This window comes from Macrobrachium rosenbergii, chromosome 16, assembly GCF_040412425.1.
Source record: "Macrobrachium rosenbergii isolate ZJJX-2024 chromosome 16, ASM4041242v1, whole genome shotgun sequence".
Classification (NCBI taxonomy): domain Eukaryota; kingdom Metazoa; phylum Arthropoda; class Malacostraca; order Decapoda; family Palaemonidae; genus Macrobrachium; species Macrobrachium rosenbergii.
In genome coordinates this window covers 29,736,559-29,758,119 of record NC_089756.1, presented here as the reverse complement: position 1 = coordinate 29,758,119, position 21,561 = coordinate 29,736,559, and the positions used below count along the sequence as shown (strand labels likewise).

The following is a 21,561-nucleotide window of genomic DNA, read 5'->3' as shown; positions in this document are numbered from 1 at the left end:
TGAACCCCACCCTAGCAATGGTATCTCTTCTTGATAATCAAGTCATTGAAGAGAATGTTGGAGAGGTTGGCCAGCAAGACAGAAAACGCTGATAAAATCTGAGATTGACTGAAGTAATAATAAGAAAAACAGATTATACGGGGACATTAGAATTAATTATGGGGTAAAGCGATTCCTGTTTGAGAGCCCTCTTGCCAATCTCAAGACTCCAATATTCACTATTACATTCCACGGAGAGGCCATGTGACTTCAAGAAGGCATTCTCTCAATAAGAGGGTGAAGCACACTAAGAATAGCCAAAGTGCTGTCTGTATGGCTTGACAACATAAATAAGTACTAATAATACTGTGAAATACTACTAAACCTTTATCAAGAAATGGAGTATAACATGAGTAAAATACAAGGTACCTTATAAATGTTGCAAAGATACACAAGAATTCTTATCAAGTTTATTGAAAACCCACCAGTTATAAACTGTCAGTAATACCTGACATTGCAGTATTGTATACCATGTTATACAAAGTACAGTACTTAGTTTAAAATAAAAAAATGGATTACCTAATTCTCACTCTTCTATAATAAAAATTTTTCAATTCTGGTTGATGACAATATAATTCCATCCCCAACATTTATGAACATTTTGTGTTCAGGTTACTTCACATTTTCTTGGCAAAAGCTCACATTTTCAATTGGCATATATAATAAATAATTACTACATTACTTGTCTACATATCACATATTTGTTATTAAAGCTGTAAAGATAGTCTTCTCAATCCCTTTTTGGAATCCTGGTCTTACTTATGGGGTGATTCATCTTTTTGTTTCCATTCTTTAAGGACTGACTCAATGACAATTTCTGTAATCCATTGTCTCTTCCATGAATTACCTTTCTCTACACCACAAGGTAGCCCTGTTGTCTCTTATATTTCTTTAGGTACTATTCTGATCTCTTGTGAGATCAAGGAAAGAGTTCCTGCTTCGATGAAGTCGCAAAACATCCGTAAAGTTAGCCCCTCCACTTACTTTCTTGAAATTTGTAATCCTTGAACTGCATAGCTTGGTGACTACTCCGCTCTACTGACAGGCTTTGGAATTCTCTGCAACATCCATTTTCCCCTGATTCTTCCATCCTTCATGAAGAAAATATATTGCTCTTCCATTATAATCAACCATTGTTTTTTCTTTCACTTCATACCTCTTCTTCTTGTTTCAATCAGGGCTGTGTTAGGCGTAGGCATTAAGGTTCCTATCCCAATGGGCTTATTTAAAAAAACATGTCTGATAACATTGGTTTCCTAACTAAAAAAAAAAAAAAAGCCACTAAATCTCTTAGCAACTGTTTATTGACAAACAAAACTAAAAGCTTTAATTTGTCACAGTCAACTGTGAACCTGGAACAACAACACTGGATCATTAAAAACCAAGTATCCATACTGTACAGTACAACTTTTATGTACCACCAAATTCTTTCTCTTCCTATGCACCAGTGAGTTTTGTACAGCATACTTCCAAAACCGTATTTACTAACTTCAATGCATGTAACTATCGGTTAGTGTCAATGATAACTTGATATGCCTTCATGTTAGCTGGCAATGTTGAAGAAAGGGCTGGAGATTTCGGAATGGTGGATGGATATTTCTTTACTATGGTTGCAAGGATTTCCAATGGTATCTTTCGTGTATTAAAAAGATCATCAGATGATGAAAAATATGTCACTTAATCAACAACTTACACTAATGCACATCGCTCTCTCCTATTACAAAGGCAAAACACTTACTTTTCAGAAGTTTCACTGAGCACCTGGTAGCTACTGTAGTAAACACTGCAGCCAAGTATCATTGGACACTTGAGCCTAGCCACAATCTTTGTTCAAAACATTCCTCACCTCTCTATGCTTGTTGGAAGCTTTTTCTTACTAAAAACCTCAACAAAAATCCAGGAAGGATAAGAGTATAAGAGCAGTTTGATCACACTTCGAACTACACGAATAATGACAGGAAGAGAGTAAAACAGAATAACATTAAGAAATATTCCTGCCACCAGCTATTCTCTCTCTTTAACCCATTACACTGCTTTGCATACTGTAAACTTTCTAATACACATATAAACTATTGAGGAAATGTTGCATACCAAAAAGTTTCTTTTCCTACTATCACAAACAGCACCATGAAAGCCATAACAGAAAATTAGTCAAGACATTCAACGCAAACCTGTGGAAATGCTGCTAGTGCTGTACTGTGCTGAACAGAAATGTTTTATATTTAAAATATATATGGATGTATATTTTGAAAAAACAATGAATAAAGAATTGAGAGACACTGCAAATATGTACTACAACATTATTTATTGCATGTTATACAAAAAATGGTCTGATGACTTGTATGAACTGAACCCTAATTCTCCTGAAAGGTTAGGTATTATTCTCAAAACTGTGATTCGCAACAACTTTCGAGTACCCTGAAGGATACTGGGGAATGATAAACAAAATACCATCACCAACTGGAAAGGTGCATCACTCAAGCAATAATTAAAAGAATTCTTTGTGTACAGAAGATAATAAAAATTTTCCTAAAATGGGAAAATACGTTCTCTGTCAGTTCTTTATATTCTATGGAGTGTACTAGTTAAACAAACCACTATAAAAAAACTCCAATTCCAGTAAATTGGTTTTCTTAATTTTATATAAACAAAAGAAAATTTAAATACTGTAAAATAAAATCATAATTTTTTTAAATATACTTAGCAAATATTGCTAAACTAAAAATATGCCACAGAGGCTGGGTATCCCAAGATTCAACAGTAAAAGGCTACTGTATCATAAATGGATCTGCCAGACCAGTGACAACTTACTAAATAATTAGTTTATAAAATAATTAGAATTCTGATGTTTCCACCTACTGGATGTTATCAGTAATATATATGGTATATTAGTGTTTAATGATAGGGACAACTGACAACTAGATCTAGAAATAAACTTGTAGTTGTCAACTCTATTAATTGTTTGTATCATAACAAATTCCAAAGTATTTGGGTAATAAAAAAGAATACACCCACAAGCTATCACCAAAATAAAACTGCCATGATCTACAATTAAAATAACATTGGTTAATTTTCTAGAGATAAAATTTTCATTGAAATAACTCTAAATCAGAGTGCTATTGTAATTACATAGAAAAATTACTGTTTGCGTACTTTTCTTTGAGAATAATCTTTAAAAAAGTTTGATATGTGATACAAAAATGCTATTTACATATGGCGTAAGTAGGTTTGTATGCTACGAACAAGGAAAAAGCACATCTCTAAAAGCTATGGCTGAAACAGCTTTTTGATGGCCAGAGTACTCCCTTTTAACTTCACCAGTTTCCACTGACCAAAGGCGTGCCAAGTTATCCGAGGAACCTACAACATAAATTAGAAAGTAGATTAGCATATTATATTGACGGGCACAGATATGCCGTAACATGTGTGTGTTATGATACATGTAATACAGAACGTGTAATATAAAGTTAAACTATATTTAATATTATCGTACAGACAGTCCCTGACTTATGGCATGGGTTCCGTTCGAGCAACATGCTGTAAGTCGATTCCTGCCGTAAGTCGGTGATGATTGTGCAGGTATTAATTCTGATAGACTGAGCCTTAAATAAACTGTACTGCACAGACTTTCTTACAGTAAAATAATATAAAATAATTAACCTTCCTGAAATCAGGAATATGGTTTAAAAGAATAATCGTTACCTAGCAAGTGGTCATCACAAGCAAGACAGTAGCATTTGATTATGAGAAACCTAACAATACAACCACAAAACATCTGAAAATGTAATGCCATAACATTTCTAAATAAAATTTTAAAATATGGCAAACCTGTTTTCAAGCTAGATCAATACACAATAAACAGGCTTTGACACACACAAACACACAAACACATTCTACTACTAATAATGCAATTTCAGCACATTAAGAGATAATTTACAATGTTAACACATAAAAGTGAAATATTGTATAAAGTAAAGGACGTCAATAATAATGCAACCATGTTGGAGGTTACTGAAGGAGCTGTGGACAAATTCAGGGAGCTGACAATAAATAACAAAAAGCAATATTCCTTAAACAAACATAATGGCTGTTACCTAACAATTAGGATTCATAAAATTTGAAGCTAGTTGTTTATTACATAGATAATGGATGATTACGATTATTATGTATGAAGAAAAAACGTTTGCTATGTGTTGTTACATAATAGCTACTGACAGCTGTGAACTACAGTGTACTAGTTACTAATACTGTATAGCAAATGATAAAATGTTTTCATATCAAGACAAAACTTATTTGATTCTCTTCATTTAGCTCTATTTCACTGTTTCATATTAACTCTGTGATGGGAAACAAAAGAAGATGACTCTTGTATCTGGTAAATCTCATTTAGTACATACATGGCATGACCACAGCAGCCTGTGTTTACACCTAAAGGTGATATTTGTTACCGTAATTGTCAGTTGACTGTAACCTGCAGACTTAACTTCATCATATATGGTGCACCATGAACTTTCCTCACCTTTCTTTTTGGAGAAATGCTTGTTTTATAAATCCACAAGAAAGTATTCTGGTGGCTCAGTGATTCTAAAACGCCAAAATCAAAATATAAACAGGGGTGCATCAAGTTAACTGACTTTGTTCTTGTCAGCTACCATATTCTGATTATTTTTTCTACTCTACTGTTTCTAGATAAATCTTTTTATTACTTAACAGACTTTGTTACTACTTGTCCGACAAGCCAGACCTACAAAGTGTCTGTTACGTATTACATGGTAAATAGGTAGGGAATGTTACCTGTTATCACATGTTGAGAATCTGCAGAAAAGGCAACATCCCAAACCCATCTTTGGTTGCTATCACGGAGTTCTGTCATCTGCTGGAAATCTGCAGTTTTCCAGATTCGTGCCGTGTGATCAGCAGAGGTTGTTATCATCATTCTGCAAATTATGAACACAGGTACTGTACTAAAATATAACAAAATTTTTTAAATGCAAACAAGGCAATTCTCTACTTTAATAATCTGGCTTATTTTCTGTAATTTTAAACTCAACACAACAGACCAAAATACACTGTTAATATGCAAAGGAAAAAAAAAAAAGACATTTGAACAATAGCACAAGGTAATTGTCTTTTGCATAAAGTTTTCAGTTTAAAGTATGATGGGTATTGTTTATAAGTATACTGAATGTTTACAGTTATGTAGTATTGACAACAACCCTAGATTTTTTTACTTGCCATTATTCGGATTTCGCCATTATCCGACAGACCACTGGCTCTATTAATCATACTCAGAACAAAACCATTTAAAAACTTAAGAATATTAAAAAAACATTATTGTAGTGCACGACGTTCTAGTTCCAGTGTTCTGCCTTCTGTTAGCACTAGTTCTTGGCAGCTGAGTCAAATGTGTGCTCATGGCTCACAAGCATGTTACGTTCAGTGTCTTATTTACATTGAATTTGCGCCTTGAATAATATTGCCACGGCTTCCAAGAAAGTTTCTAGTGCTAGTAATAGCAAGCATAACGTTATTCTGTTGGAAAATTTGGTGGCAATGACAAAATGCCAAGAAAAAGGTGAAAAGATTGCTACCATAGCTCACTGGCTCGGCCTGAGTCACATGATTGTATCAACAATCACTCAAAACAAATTTCATGAGCCCATGGAATCTATCCACTAGATTTTGAACATTCTCTATAGCAACTTTTATGAAACACCTTAACCCAGTAAAATTGAAACTTAACCTAGGTCTTAATTTGCTACAAAAAAAAAAAATATATGGCAATACTCACGTAGAATCAGGACTAAATTTCACTTTCAAAGCGTATGTGTTGTGCGCAACAATGGATCGAGCTGGTGTAAGGGTGATGGGAGTATCCCCTGTCCCTCCAGATAGCCGCCATACATAAACTTTTCCCTTGTTATTAACAGCTGCCATGTAAGTTCCTTCAGGATCAATTGCAATGCTTTGTATGCTGGCCTCTGGTTCTGGAATCTGAATAGTTCACTTGTGATGATACAAAAGTTTTCTTCTTCATTAGAATTTGCATATCATCTTATGATACTCCCTGGAAATAAGTAAATTTTCATTGAAAAAAATTAATTTTAGCACTACAAGTCCATGTTCTTTAACTTCGCCTAATCGTGTGACATGAGTAAATCCCAGACACCTCAACTCACTTATAGAGGAAAAAAGATGACTGGGTGGCTTAGGTAGGTCGGTGCATGCGCTGACAGTCCCTCAGACCTCAGTAGTAACTGAATCATTCTTAAGGTACAGTAGTATGAACTAGCTGTGGAGCTAGGAGGAAGGCAATTAGACTTACCTATCCTGAATGTGGGCTCAGGAAGGAGTAATGCTGAGATGTTGATGCTCTTACAATTTGAGAAAGGCCTGAGAACAAAGGGGCTCTGGGCACAGGTGTATGGAAGCCAAGGATCCAAGGGAGAGATGGACTAGAACCCAGTTTGAAAAACTGGAAGAGGGTCAGAATGGATACGAGAACCCAAACAACAGGGGTATGAGTTCCCAAATCATAAGATCATTTTGATGATAAGTAACTTTGCATTTCTACTGTGGTCAGTTATTTTGCTAACATATTGGCACTATGCTGTGCACAACTTTTTAGAAAAATAAATGTGTGCGAGAGAGAGAGCAAGAGAGGGGAAACTAGATGCAACGTACATTATGTATCATAACTACGGGCTCAGACAAGATCCTGAGACATCCATATGTACACATATATGTACAATTTTAGTCTGTTCATTACAACTAATTAACACTAGATGCTTTATACCATGTAAAGCTAACTGCAGTCACGCTAAACTTACATACTGACAGAGCACATACGCTCCACCTGGCCAAAGTTCCTCGTTGGACCTGTCGATATCGTTCTCGGCTAGCACTTTGCTGGGCCTGCGTTTGATTCTCTGGCCGGCCAATGAAGAACTAGAGGAATTTATTTCCGGTGACAGAAATTCATTTCTCGCTATAATGTGGTTCGGATTCCACAATAAGCTGTAGGTCCTGTTGCTAGGTAACCAATTGGTTCTTAGCCACGTAAAATAAGTCTAATCCTTTGGGCCAGCCCTAGGAGAGCTGCTAATCAGCTCAGTGGTCTGGTTAAACTAAGGTGTACTTATTTTTTCCACCTGGCCAGACCCACTCCTATACTCGACACTCAGTCTGTTGTGCAACTTTGTAGTACATATTCCCACCTCAGCCTCTTTCTCCTTGATCATCTTTGTGTTAATATTGCTCTATGTGCCAGCTGCCTTCCTGTAAGTAGCTTTCTTTACTGTCTCATTATTTTCATTAATGTTTGTTCGATTTATTGTGTGATGAGTGAGCATATGTGTGAAGGAAACCATCAGTATCCCCTTTTGAAATATTGGGGAAATACTCATTCATTTGTTGTTTTCAGATATGCATGGCATTTTGTGAAGAACAGTAACTTCTTTTTCAACCCCCTTTCCTTCCTAAGCGTGCAGTTTTTAACATGGGTGCTGAGTTGTGGGCTTTTCTATGGTTTAAAGTGCCCTAGAGTTCACAAAAACTTGGAGTGTAGTTGCTACGAAGTGCTTTGTTTTAAGACTTTCAGTAAGTTCTACAGTGATTATGTATTTCGGTATACTGCAATACAAATATCAACAATTCTCCCTGTGGATTTCATCAAGCTGTTGCATGAGGTCAAGCTCAAAAAGGGAAACACAGAGGATATTACTGAGCTAATAGAGAGCTAAAAGGAGAGCTCCTGAAGTCTTCCCACTGATAGGGCAAAGTGTGGGACACAAGAGTTTTCACTCTTATCAAGATGAAAAGTCCTTATTGCATAATTCACTGATCTGAGTAAGTGTAGGCATGCATTCAACACTTAACACCAACGCAAAAGGCTATCTAAGGCAATGGTTTGTCTGATATGAATACATGTTACTACTTTTGCTGATCGTTGCTGCACGTATTGCTCCAAGGGTTATAAGAAACAAAAATCATAGGATGTGAAACATTTAAAGTAAACTCTTTGTAATTTAAGGAATGGCAATTGCTTCAATGAATGTCAAAGAGTTCAGTGTAAAAAAATAAAAACTTACCAGCTGTTCATTATTCTCTGTTTTGACATCCCAAATATGTATTACACCTGACTGATCTCCAACGAACAATTCAGCTTGGTTTGGGTGTAAGCAAGCGCAATTCACGGGAGCATTCAACTGGAATATTCTTGACACATGTAAATTCCGGGATCTAAAAATAAGATTTGATATGAAAAACCTCTTCAAGCAAGTTTCCCTTGTTCTTTGTATTTTTAGGATGAAATTCATTAATACATATGAGGCTATCAGTCGAGAAACATGCCAAGCGCCATCCTAGGTCACGGTATCTTTTAATTTAATTTATTATATTCTAAAAATGGCACTTGGCATGTTTCTCGACTGAAAAGCTCATATATAGCCTTGAGACTTAAATAAAAAGCAACTCCATCTATCCATTTTGAGGCAGAGGTGTAAAACAATCTCTGAATGTGCTGGTAAATACTTACAAGTTAAATTATGAAATACTTCACTCCACCCTTTATCATACAATATACACAAGGTGAGAAGGCCATGTAAGAAAAAATGGACAAAATATGGAGTAGGGTAGAAATGTTTGGAGGAAGCCTGAGACTGCTTGTGAAGGTGATGTTGAGGTCATAGGAAGGGGAATTGAGAAACTGAAGTATGGAATGACACCAGGACTGATGGGAATACAAGAGATGCAGTGGTATGGTGAAGATAGTGTGACTGATTGGATGACCAGGGTTTTTAAGATATGTCTGGATAAGGAAACGGTTGTAAAGGAGCGGGTGACAAGAATAATTGTTCTTTTACATAAAAGTGCAAGCAACAAAGACAACAGTAAGAATTAGGAGGGCATAATATTACTTGGAATACCAAGGGAAGCTGTATGGTAGAAATTTGGCTGAGAATGGAAGGTAGACGACAGAGGGATTGACAGAGAAAGAACAGTGCAGGGTTAGTTGAGGATGAGGGTGTAATGCTTTTAATACAACTATTAGATGAGCAGTTTGAAAGAAAAATGAAAAAGCTCCAAGCGACATACAGGAAGCTTGAAAAACATAATGTGAAGGGAGTTGAGGATGCATTTTACAGAAGACATGTTTCCATGACTGCTCAATATATTCATGGACGTAGTGATGCAAGAAGACAAAGGACAGCAGATTTAGCTGCAAAATTGTGCATAAGAAATTGACTCATAAATGGAGCATGGAATGGTTGATGTTTGTGTATGGTATAATACTGATTGGACACAGTGAGGAAAAACTGCAGCAACTAGTGTTTGGAGAGGGAGAAAACTGAAGTACACATGAGTACGTAACAGTAAGGTTGGAGGGTACGTGGAAAAGCAGAGATGGCACAATGAATATTAATATGGATATGGAAGAATGTATGTGCTTGGGTGAAGTAGATATTTTTATGATTTTTATGAAGCTTTGTAAGTAAACTGAAATCAAATGTATTTTCAAACTAAATATTAATAATAATAATAATAATAATAATAATAATAATATAATAATAATAATAATAATGATGAAGGAAACAGAATGAATGCTGACAGTGGCACAAGATCAGGCCATATATACAATATCTAACTACGTGCCATACATTAATATTGAAAGGTTCCAATACCCAGTGCTTGGGGGCACAAAAGTGACGAGTGCTCGAGACAGCTGCCTTCTAAATGCCACATAGTACCAAATATTATAGCACTACACCATTTCTTTCATTATCAAACCTTACAAACACAAAGAACACAGTAGTATAGACTTGTACACAACAAAAAACTAACATATTATATACAGTATTGACAGAATACCTTAGATCCCAAATCTTAGCTGTACAGTCCTCTCCTCCTGTATACATCCACTTTCCATCTTCTTGGAAGCCAACTGCTGTCACATTCTTGCTAATACCTTCATAGTTAATGACTGGGTTTGGAGCTGATGAATTTATATCATACATACGAATGTGTTGGTAACCAGCAGCTGCTAATAACTGACGATCTGGTGTTATCTCCATGGCATTGACTTGCTGCTCAAGAACGTTAAGGAAGGCAACATAGTATTGGAAACAGCAATATTTAAGCTTCGTAATGAATGTTTATAATAGACTGGTTTTAGAGTAATCAATCAAAAGTACAGATGGGATTACATATTCACTTTGATCTAAAGTAGAGGTAATACTGTTAGAAAGTTGTGTTAAGAATAGTGCTGAAATATTCTGAATGTCAAGATTTAGAGGGTTCTGGCTGAATAAAACATCCATAGCTCCTTTTTGGCTACTTGAATAATTTCACAAGCAGCCTACTAGGGAAGAGTCATTCTGAGTTGCATCAATGTATGTATTGATTTGATAAAATAGAAATTATAATAACAAACTCTATTTTTTAAGTATTTACCTCCATTCTGATAGCCATAAATGTCCCGCGCAAGCCAAAAGATGACCGAGTAAAAAAAAAATTATCTAGATCATCTAGAATATGAACACAAGTAACGCACGTACACATGCAGAGATTATGCTATAACATGACGAACTTGAAACCTTCCTTAAAGCCTATACCATACAGATACAGGTCACTGCTAGAGAAACAAAATCAAATGTAATGACCATTACTACAGTACTCCTAACTTACTGAACTGCCAATAATCACAAAAACAATAAAAGACTGTACAATGTCACATTTCAGAGCCCAGTTGAGAACTGACCCCAAAAGAAAAGAGCAACGTAAACTTGACATTTATTATTATTATTTTCAGACGATAACCCTATTCATATGGAACAAGCCCAAAGGGGGCATTTACTTGAAATTCAAGCCTCCACACAATGCGGTGTTCATTCGAAAGAAGTAACAGAAGGTATAGTGGGAAATAGTAGGGAAAGAAGAGATCTCACCTGCTAAAAGAAAAAATAAATTAGCAAAAAGGTAAAAATGTATTAAAATGCAAGGAGAATAACATTACGGTAGTAACGCATTGCAATTCAACTGAACTTTTGAAATGACAATTGCACAACACCCTCAGGGAGACTGTTCTACAGTCCAACGGTCTGAGGAATAAAGGACCTCTGGCACTGAGAGGTTCGACAGCCAGGCACATTTAAACAGCATATTGGTGCTGCTGTTCAGCAAATCTGGTTGCTCTCAACAGGAAACGGGGATCAGGGATCAACTGTGAATGTGTACGATCTTTATACATAGCATATGGATTACTTTTTTTACGGGGGGGGGGGGTTGCAAAGGCCAGGTTAGGCAAAGGTTTCAGTCTGGTTAGGCTATATTCCTGGCTAGCCTGCCCACAATATCTACCTTCATTTTCCTTTCCATCGAGGACCTAAAGACTCTCCTATCCTGCAGGAGCTTACGATACGGACGAGAAAACACTGAAAGCCAATTATAAAATATATAAGCAGCACCTTATCTTGAAATCGTACACGAGCCCGCCAGGGGGGGGGGAATTATCCCCGTGGAGGGTGGCTGCACACGAAACCAAACAGAGTGAAACAAAGTGAAACAAAGTGAAAGTGAGTTGCAAAAAAGGATACAGACTCGGCATGTTGGAGAGTCCGCTGGCAAATGCCACTGTGGGCCTGCCACAACTTGATGGTGTGGTCGTAACTTGCCGTAGCCAAGATGACTTGGTCGCCCGCCTCTTCACACGACATTTCTTGTGCGATTAATTTGACCTGGCTTCACTTTGAATGCGTGTGTATGGCGGTGCTCGCTGCCAGGTGCTTGAAAGTCGCTTGCGGTACAATGATTAATGGTGTTTAAGGTCACTCGCCGACGAATACTTCACAGTTTGTCAACACAGCAACTTAGTTGCAGGAGAAAGACTCTCCCTATGTAACGGCACCTCACTTTGCTAACTTGGCGTTTATTTCGTTTTCTGTGTTGAATTCTTTCGTGCTATCTTCATACGAGCATCATCCTCGTTTATTGTTGAATAATGTTCTTTTTATTCTAGTCCAATGCTGTATTTATGTCCTCTAAGCATTTCTGTAGACAAATGAATACTGTCACCCAAATGTCTGTTCCATATTTCATGCTGTGAGATATTTCATAGTTTGTGCAGCAAATATGTTGCCATATATCTCTTCTCATTTTCAGATATCTTGTAAAAGCAACACACTTTATACCATAACTATGTGCACGGGTCCCACGTTCTGTGTTTATTTATTTTTGTAGTCTTTGGCATTTCTTTAAATTTTTTTACTCATATCTTCGTGTTCCAAATATATTACCACTGACCAAATACTTTCATTATTTTGTTTCTTGCATTTCCATGATTAGCTTTTCCCGCACTTCTTCCCCAGTAGATTCCATTTATATGCTGTTATTTCCCCATTATATACTGTTACTACCTTGTGTCCTTGAAAACTTCAAAACTCATCAAAACGCTTCGCAGTCGAACGTTTGTCTATTTGAGTTCCTTCAGCAAGTGTGGTGTGATTGATTGTCTGAATTATGATTACAGTGTTCCTGCTCGCTGAATGCTATCGATAGCTTCATCGCTGTAAGACACACGAATGATGTCCTCAGGAATTCTGAATACATATGCAAAATGGTGTTTTCCTATTCTGAATACAGCATTCATGTCTCCCGACTTGTTACAGAGGCTTATATCCCAAAACTAGCTAACTTGACGCTAATAGAACTAGTCATCATTTTGGAATTTTGTTTCATAATTACTAGGATGGTTTTGGCTTCGATAAGGGCCTGCCGACCCATCCCCAATTCGATCCTCATCAACCTCACTCCAGCTCCCCGACAGCCCTTGAGCACCGGGGTGGTTTTCTTCAGTTTTATGATCGATACCAAGATGTATGAAGATAAAGTGAGTTACGGTAGCTTTTGGGCAAGTTGTAGTAAAAGCCAAGGTTTTTTGCAGCTAAGCCTCGCCCACTGCACGCTAGTGATTAACTACTGTAGATCTCGAAAGGGGAATGGCGTCACACCAACAGTTCATATGATTAGTTGATTACCAGTATGGATTTGACTTCGTTTCGTTAATGATGACACCACAGACTTGAGTTCCCGGAGTTGTGAAGTCCGTAACTGGTACCTCCGATAAAAGATATATTAAGTTATAAAATATTATTATGAGATCTTGGATCATTCTGTCCGTGCATCTTTTTTTTGTTACAATGCGCAACTTAAATGCACAAGCATTTTGCTTCTTTTTTTTAAATGGGTGTTGGCCTACATAAGCGATCCTGCACTGTGAGATCAGGCCTACATCTCAGGCCTATACGTCATTGTGTTGAGGTAATGACAGGACATAGGCCTACACGTCAATTTCTTTTTGAGGTACTGACGGGACATGGGCCTACACGTCAGTTCCTTATATGTATAATCCTACACCAAATTTTTATATTTTGAGGCAATGACATTGCACAGGCCTACACGTCAATTTCTTATTGTAAATAGTTTTCTACCCGCATCTGTTAGAAACAGAGAAGCTTAACAGTAGCTCCGACAGCACGATATATGATGTATATGCATACGGTGAAATGTACACGTACAATCACGTGCATATACACGCAAATGTGTACGTGCGTCGATGGCCATAGTAAATGTAACGCCACTTATACCACAGAGAATAAAAGTAAAATTTGTGGGCACACGTGCACCAATCATAGGGATGTCTCAGCCTTACACATAACTATCCAACTGCTGTCAATGAATTATATTGAAAATATATTTACAAAAGGGGTAACAAATTATATTCCTGTAATGAGCAAATATAAGGCTGCTGTAGCATTTCTATGAAAATGAAGGCTATGGTAGGAAGGCATAATGAAATACTTAACGAAATAAGAAAAAAAAAAACGATAGCTGAAAAAGTTAAGTATGGGATGATCCAAAAACGTCGGCTTGTAGTCCATGAGTCATTTGATTTTGGGGACATTCTTGTAGATTACCCTGTTGGAAAAAAGGGTACATAAGATTCAGCAAATTCTCTCTCTCTCTCTCTCTCTCTCTCTTGTTAGGAGAATATTCTAGCGTAGACTATATTAATAAAGATCTAGATTACTTTTGAGTAAAACAAATAACTAAATTTCAATTAACAATAGTAGGCAGATAATTCTTTACACTAATGAATAGGTCTATGTTAATTCTGCATTCTTAGACGCTACAAGCACGATACCAGCAGGAACAAAAACCAGAATAACCACCACATGAACCGCAAATAAAAAGGCTGAATATAAGATAGGCCTATAATCCAAAGTCATTAGCTACGTAAATCGACAAAAAGACATAGGACATTATAGGTCTACGTCATTTTTTACGACCCTGTTATTTCGAAAGGGGATAATGTCCTTGAAGGAAATTCCCAGCAAATTGTATCCAGTATGACTAGCCTATCATACTGAAACTTTAAGTTAAACGTAGGCATACTCTGGTTTTGTAGAGTGCAGTCACTGCTTGTCATCCCACCGAATGTGTACACGATTGCAATGAAATCGATTTAATGACTATTATAAAATGTAGAAAAATTTCCTAAAATCAATATGAAATACCAGTCTGCTTAGCTCTGAAACAGTCTTTGTGTTTAAATTTAAAATGGAGAACAGGCTTGACAAAATCAGACGATAATGATTATTGTCCTGTGATTTAAGTGCATCGATTCGAACGCAGACATTCACTTGTGCCCTCTCCGGAGTCAGGTGAACTTCATTTACGAAAAACAATAGTGCAGCAACACTCCTGACTTCATTCATATTTTCCTTTTTTTTACCATTTTTAGGGAGACGTGTATTATGATTTTATTTCAGGGGATAATTCAACGTTTCCTTTTGATAATCAGCAGAGCTTGTTTTAGTTCAGTACAACAACCATTGCTAAATTAAAGATGTTAAAAACCACAGATTAACCATCTTTTCGGAACCATTACCAACCAATCAGCTTCAAGGAATGGTCGTGACGTAAGCAGTGGGCCGGGGTTAGCTCAAAGAGCGGTGGATTTTTTTAGTAGTAAATTAGTACCTTATTTCCCTTGTTTGTGATAATAACCCGACAGGAGTTTTCGCGAATTTGTGACAATTCTTAGGGTTTTTGGAATTTAAGGCGTTATTGCCATGGTGATATGTGCTATTTATGGATGGTGTAACACAGAAAGGGGCAATGTTGGAAGTGAAATGGCTAGCTTTTGTCGTTTCACTAAAGAGCCCGAAATCTGCAGAAGTGACCATATAAACACCAAAAAACTCAAAAAAACGTGTTCAGAAATCTGCAGAAGAAATGACCATACAAACACCAAAAAACTCAAGAGTGTCTTCGGTTCATTTTCAACGAAGCGATTATGCAAGAAACTTCGGGCATGAATTGCTTCATTATTGCCCTGCAAATGCAAGAAAACTGAAGGATGATGCCATGCCGAACCAACGTTGACCTCTGCGTGGTAGCACCACTGTTGACACAGGTATTTGACATCTTGATTCTAGTTGGTTGGGTCCACCTGCTCCATTGAAAATTGTGGATAAATATAATAACTGTAGGCTTACATGAATATTTCTGTCAATTAAAGTGCACAAATGTATCATCCGTTCTATTCCTAATGCAAGCAAACCATATTTGACTGGTTAAGAGTGATGAGATTGAAATTAGGCCTAGGCTTGTGTATAATGTATAATTAGGAATAAAAACAAATGGAATATATTAGTCAACACGAGAGACACACAAGCGAACATTTTATTAAAATTGCTTTCATGCGCATGAAATGGACCTATCTATTATGTGTCGGGCAAAAGAAGGGAACAGCTATTTTCGACAGAGAGAGAGAGAGAGAGAGAGAGAGAGAGAGAGAGAGAGAGAGAGAGAGAGAGCGTTTCCGGTAGCTCTCGGGCCTCGTGGTGGCCCATGGCCGCTTGCACCAGATACCTCGCCACGTTCCCCTGTTGAGTGCTGCATCTCTCCAGTTATTCTCAGGATCCTCCTCCACTCCCAATTCTCTTAAATCTCATAACACATTATCTACCCATCTTATTCTCTGTTTCCACCCACCGGTCTTCTCCCCTTCTGCTGATCCTTCCATGCCATCGGGATATTATCTAACATGCCGGGTCCAAGCCCCAAAAAAGCATATTGAGAGGGGGAGCTTTATGCATAACTGAATGCACCGTAGGTTTATAAGGATAATTCTGGCAATTAAAGAGAATATACAGTAGGTAATATCTTCCACTCGATTCCTAATGCAAGTAAACCACGTTCACTGGTTAAGATTGACAAAATTGGAATTAGACCTAGACCCGTGTTTGTTGAGAATAACTGCAAAGAGAAAATGGTATTCGACACGAAAGCGAGAGAGAGGGCAAAATTTTATTAGAATTATTTTCATGTGTATGAAACAGCCAGTTATTTGTTTGGTAAAGGAAGGGGAAGATAATGAGAGAGAGAGAGAAAGAGAGAGAGAGATTCTTGCATATAAATAAGCCTGCTTTTATCAGGGGGTTAGGAAGATGGAAAATGATAGCTAATCATATATATATATATATATATATATATATATATATATATATATATATATATATATTATTCTTTGACCAAGCAGGCGCTGCCCGGATACTCTGACAGTTGATCATTTACCTTAAAAAGGAATTAACATGTGGTGTGGTTTTGATTAACATGTCCACGTTAAACCGAAAACAGCCCCCACTAAACCTAAACACCCTCTAAATCAAAACGCACCTCCCACTAAACCTAAACACATGCCCTACTTAACTGAAACACCCCACTAAAGCTAAGCACAACCCACTAAACCAAAACACACTCCCACTAATTGTAAACACATCCCTCCCACCAAACCTAAATACACCCCCACCAAACCAGAACACACCCCTACTTAACTTTAACACACTGTCCACTAAACCTAACCACGTGTCTGCTAAATCTAAACACCCATCCCACCAAACCTAAACACAACCCTACTAAACCTAAACACACACCCCCCACTTAACTTAAATGCACCCCCACTAAATGTAAACACAATCCCAACTAAGCCTAAACACACCCACACTAAACTAAACACATCTCCCACAAAACCTCAACACATCCACTACTAAACCTAAACACACCTCCCACAAAACCTAAACACATCCTCCACTAAACCTAAACACACCTCCACTAAACCTAAACACACACCAAACCACAAAGCTTAAAAGCACACTCATCAGTAAACCTAAGTGCACCCCCCACTGTGCTTAAACTCACCCCCACTAAACCTAAACACAACCCCACTAAACTTAAACACAACCCCACTAAACCTAAACACACCCCTCACTAAACCTAAATGCAACTCCAATAAACCTAAACACATGTCCCCACTAAAGCTAAAGACACCTCCCACCAAATTTAAACACACCCCCACTAAACCTAACCACCTCCTAAATCAAAACACAATCCCCACTAAACCTAAACACATCCCCCACTAAGCCTAAACACATCCCTCACCAAACCTAAACACACACCCACTAAACCTAAACTCATCCCCCCACTAAACCTAAACACACTCCCACGAAATCAGAACACACCCTCACTAAACCTAAACACACCATCCACTAAACCTAAACACTCCATCCACTAAACCTAAACACCCCTCCTTCCAAAGTGCTTTTTCTTTTGGTTTTCAGTTCTAATGTATGTAAGTTTCTAAAGAAATAATTATAATATTAAAAACAATTCTAAGTATGTAAGTTTCTAAAGAAATAATTATAATATTAAAAACAATTCTATAAACTCAAAGAGGCGCCAGTATGTCGTATAAACGCTCAACACCCAAGCGAGCCGTGTGACGTCATTGAGCACAGCCATCCTCTCGGCAGCTTGCGCGGTAACTCACCTTTCATCTTTTTACATCTTGATCGATACTACGTAATCTCTCGTTGATACAACGACTGTTTTTCCCTTGACAAATGGAAATCCTTTTTATTGACAATATTGGGCTCCAGTTTTCCTTACCTAGATTAAGCTAAATACTGCAGAATTGTTGAAATATCTTTGAGCAAGGAAATTCCTACTTTCGCCTCTTTGTGGATGGTATTTCCCACTGAGTTGAAGTATCCGGACTAAAAAAGGTACGAAGAAAGAAAGAAGGAAAGACAAACGAACGTCTTCGAAAGAAGAGAGATAAAGCAGATTTTCTCCGAAGGTTTATGGCTTTTCTTGGAGATGGTTCGAGTGCAGTTCTCTGCAACATCTGGCCCTCTTTATGACCCCAGCTGGTGGCCGTCTTTGTCCGAGCGTTAGACGAGAGATGATAACTTTTCAAGGATGACGCTTCTCACTGCTGCACCTCCGAGGGTGATGACTGAGGATGACAATCATTATCAAGTGAAGGGTCATCACCGGGGCATCAGTATCCAGGGACACGTAGGAGCAGTCCCATAGAGGCATCCTTTTGTTAAAAGAGAGAGAATATAAAAAACTTCTTGTTCACTGGGTTATATCATCCTGGAGAGTGGGAATGAAAATTGTTATGTAGTAATCGCCGAGACTTTTAACCGTTCATCTTTTTTTATTTTACAGTCTTCATAAAGGTTCTGTTTTTAAATTTTTTTTACAGAAATGTCTGTCACCAAGTTTGTGCTTGAAGATATGACGATTTTTCATACGCATATCACAGGTGATTTAGTTTTTTTAACCTCACCAACCCAAGGTATACACCTTACACCAACCCAGTGCGCGCGGGTTCGATTCTCCGCCCTGGTAGTTAAGGTTTCTTCATTGGATCTTCGTTTCGGACTCAAGACTTCGTAATGACAAAGAGTATAAAAAAAAAGATTGTGAAGAAATCGAGAAGTTAAGAGGTCAATACTGCCATTACAAGTACACCTCTTATGAATGTACATAGACCGAGGCTCCGCTGAAGATGAATTATTCCAGAGGTATTAAACGCATCGATGTACAGTCTTTTGTTTTTCGTTCCGCACTGATGTCTGTGCAGTTCATGTTTGTCTATATCTGTCATCTAAGTCCATATGTTTAATGCACCAGGTCTTTAAACAGATCAGATCTATAATTTTAACACAGTGTAAAGGTCAGGGCAGTACGCGGAATTCAACAAAATCGCCGAAAGCAAGATAATCTGAAATGCGTTAAAAGTTTTGCAAGGAACAGAAGACTAAATTTTCACTAAGGATTTACCAACATAGCATTCAATGAAAGAAAAAATGGAACGGACGTGAAATCAAATAGATGATTTTTAGTTTTCTGAAAAGAAAACTATTGTGCCGGCTTTGTCTGCCCGTCCGCACTTTATTCTGTCCGCACTTTTTCTGTCCGCCCTTAGATCTTAAACATTGGCCAGAGGGCTGCCAGCATGCTGATCATCCACCCTCCAATCATCAAGCACCAAATTGCAGCCCTCTAGCCTCAGTAGTTTTTATTTTAGTCAGGGTTAAAGTTAGCCATAATCATGCGTCTGGCAACGATATAGGCCAGGCCGTGGTTAAAGCGGCGGCTCATACGGCATTATACCGAGACCACCGAAAGATAGATCTATTTTCGGTGGCCTTGATTATACGTTGTACATGAAACTTGATTGCGACAAAGAAACTTCGGCACATATTTTACTTGTTCTTAATAAAGCGCTCTCGCATCAGATTCTAAAACCGATTATAAAATAAATAAGATGAAAGAACGAAATAAGAGAAAATAGAGTATATACGAAGACCTCGACCATCAAAGTTAGAATGGAGTTAATTTTTTTTATTCGGTTTTCCGATTCGGGAGCCATAGAACCATCAGAATAGATTTGTTTTGTATTGATTATCAATTCCCATTAATTTTTTTTTCGCAAAACTTTCCAGGAAACAAGGAACCAATTCCCGAATTTCTCCTTTAAATCACTTGGCTCGCCGTTAACGGTTTTCCCCCGGGGGGAAATGTTTTCACTTTTATTCAGATTCCGCTCGGAGATTTCAGGTTTTTTGATTTAAAATTTCTATTCCCTCTCTTTAAGAGTTCCCGTTGTTTCCAAGGGAATGCTCTATAAATGGCGAATTCCTCCTCTCTGAACTCCCGAGGAGAGAAAAGTGTCGATTAAGTTCAGTGGCTTCGTGCAGGGTCTGTGTAGACTTTTAGCTACAGACCTTGGGTTTCGCGTATGACAGGTATTTGAGGCGCCCATCAAACGGATATAAAATTGAAGTAACTCAGTTCTCTGACGCAAAGTATAATCCACACACATATATATACAATATATATATATATATATATATATATATATATATAGATATATATGTACATATGTATATATAATATATAAAATATATATTTATAAATATTATATATATATAATATTTATAATATACTGTATATAATATATATATATATATATATATATATATATATATATATATATATATGCATATATAATAAATGAACACCATATTCTTCATAAGCTTAAATATCAAGTTAATGACCCCTGTGGGCTTGTTCCATATGAATAGGGTTCATCTTCTAAATAATAATAATAATAATAATAATAATAATAATAATAATAATAATACGTAATGACATGGTTAAATTTGTCTACTGATATAATTTTCATTGAATTTACAATCTTCCTAAGTTTTATGTTTGCTAATCTACAGCCAACCATTAGAATGATTGTACGTTCAGGCAATTTTATATAAACATACATATATACAGTATATATATATATATATATATATATATATATATATATATATATATATATATATATACAGTATATACAATGTGTCTGTGATCTGAGTAGTGCTGGTCGGTCAGTCATCAAGGAGATAATTATTTTCAGTTAAACGAGTTGCGAAAAGTTTTCCATTGCATCGCCTTGTTGTGTCTGGATACACTCCAGTTCTAGTACAGAAGAGCAAGTGGACATAATTACATTGTAGTCTGGTGATTAACCTCAAGTTATATTAGTTATATATATATATATATATACGCATACATATATATGGATATATGTATATATATCTATATCTATATATCTATATATATATATATATATATATATATATATATATATATATATATATATATATATATATATATATATAGGCTACATCAACATCAGGCTTGCACTGGGGTAGGGTGTCACCCGAGAAAAAAACAAGACAAATATCACTGCCACGCTCACAGCATCACCGCGGAACTATGGATGAACCCACCGCGCAGAAAACTTGCACAACATGAGCTGATTCATTCCTGCACAGAAGGTCAATCTGCAGCCGATCGAACCCCCTACACACAAACTGCAATATACAATTCTATCTTGGATGCTGAGGATCTTTCCAGTTCATTTTCCCGCAATCTATTCAGACCCCTCTTAGGTCTTCCTATATTCCTCGCCTCCAGTACTCTAGAATTATACCTCCTCCTCTCATCCTCCACCCCTTTCCTAAAGCATTTTTTTTTTATATATTATTAGAAAAATACATTAATGCAGGTTTACAGTTATTTCATAGTATTAACATAATTTTACAA

At 37.0% G+C, this 21,561-nt stretch overlaps 1 protein-coding gene across 1 annotated transcript; it reads right to left on the bottom strand.

The window, feature by feature from the left end:
• Nucleotides 1-437: 437 nt before the first annotated feature.
• Nucleotides 438-11,925, bottom strand: Lst8 (MTOR associated protein, LST8). The gene is made up of 6 exons (XM_067118758.1): nt 11,634-11,925; nt 9,910-10,124; nt 8,130-8,280; nt 5,831-6,033; nt 4,834-4,976; nt 438-3,399 (listed from the first exon to the last, which is right to left on the bottom strand). Exons 1-6 carry the CDS (start codon nt 11,751-11,753, stop codon nt 3,275-3,277), a joined length of 957 nt encoding a protein of 318 aa, XP_066974859.1. The 5' UTR covers nt 11,754-11,925; the 3' UTR covers nt 438-3,274.
• Nucleotides 11,926-21,561: the final 9,636 nt, after the last annotated feature.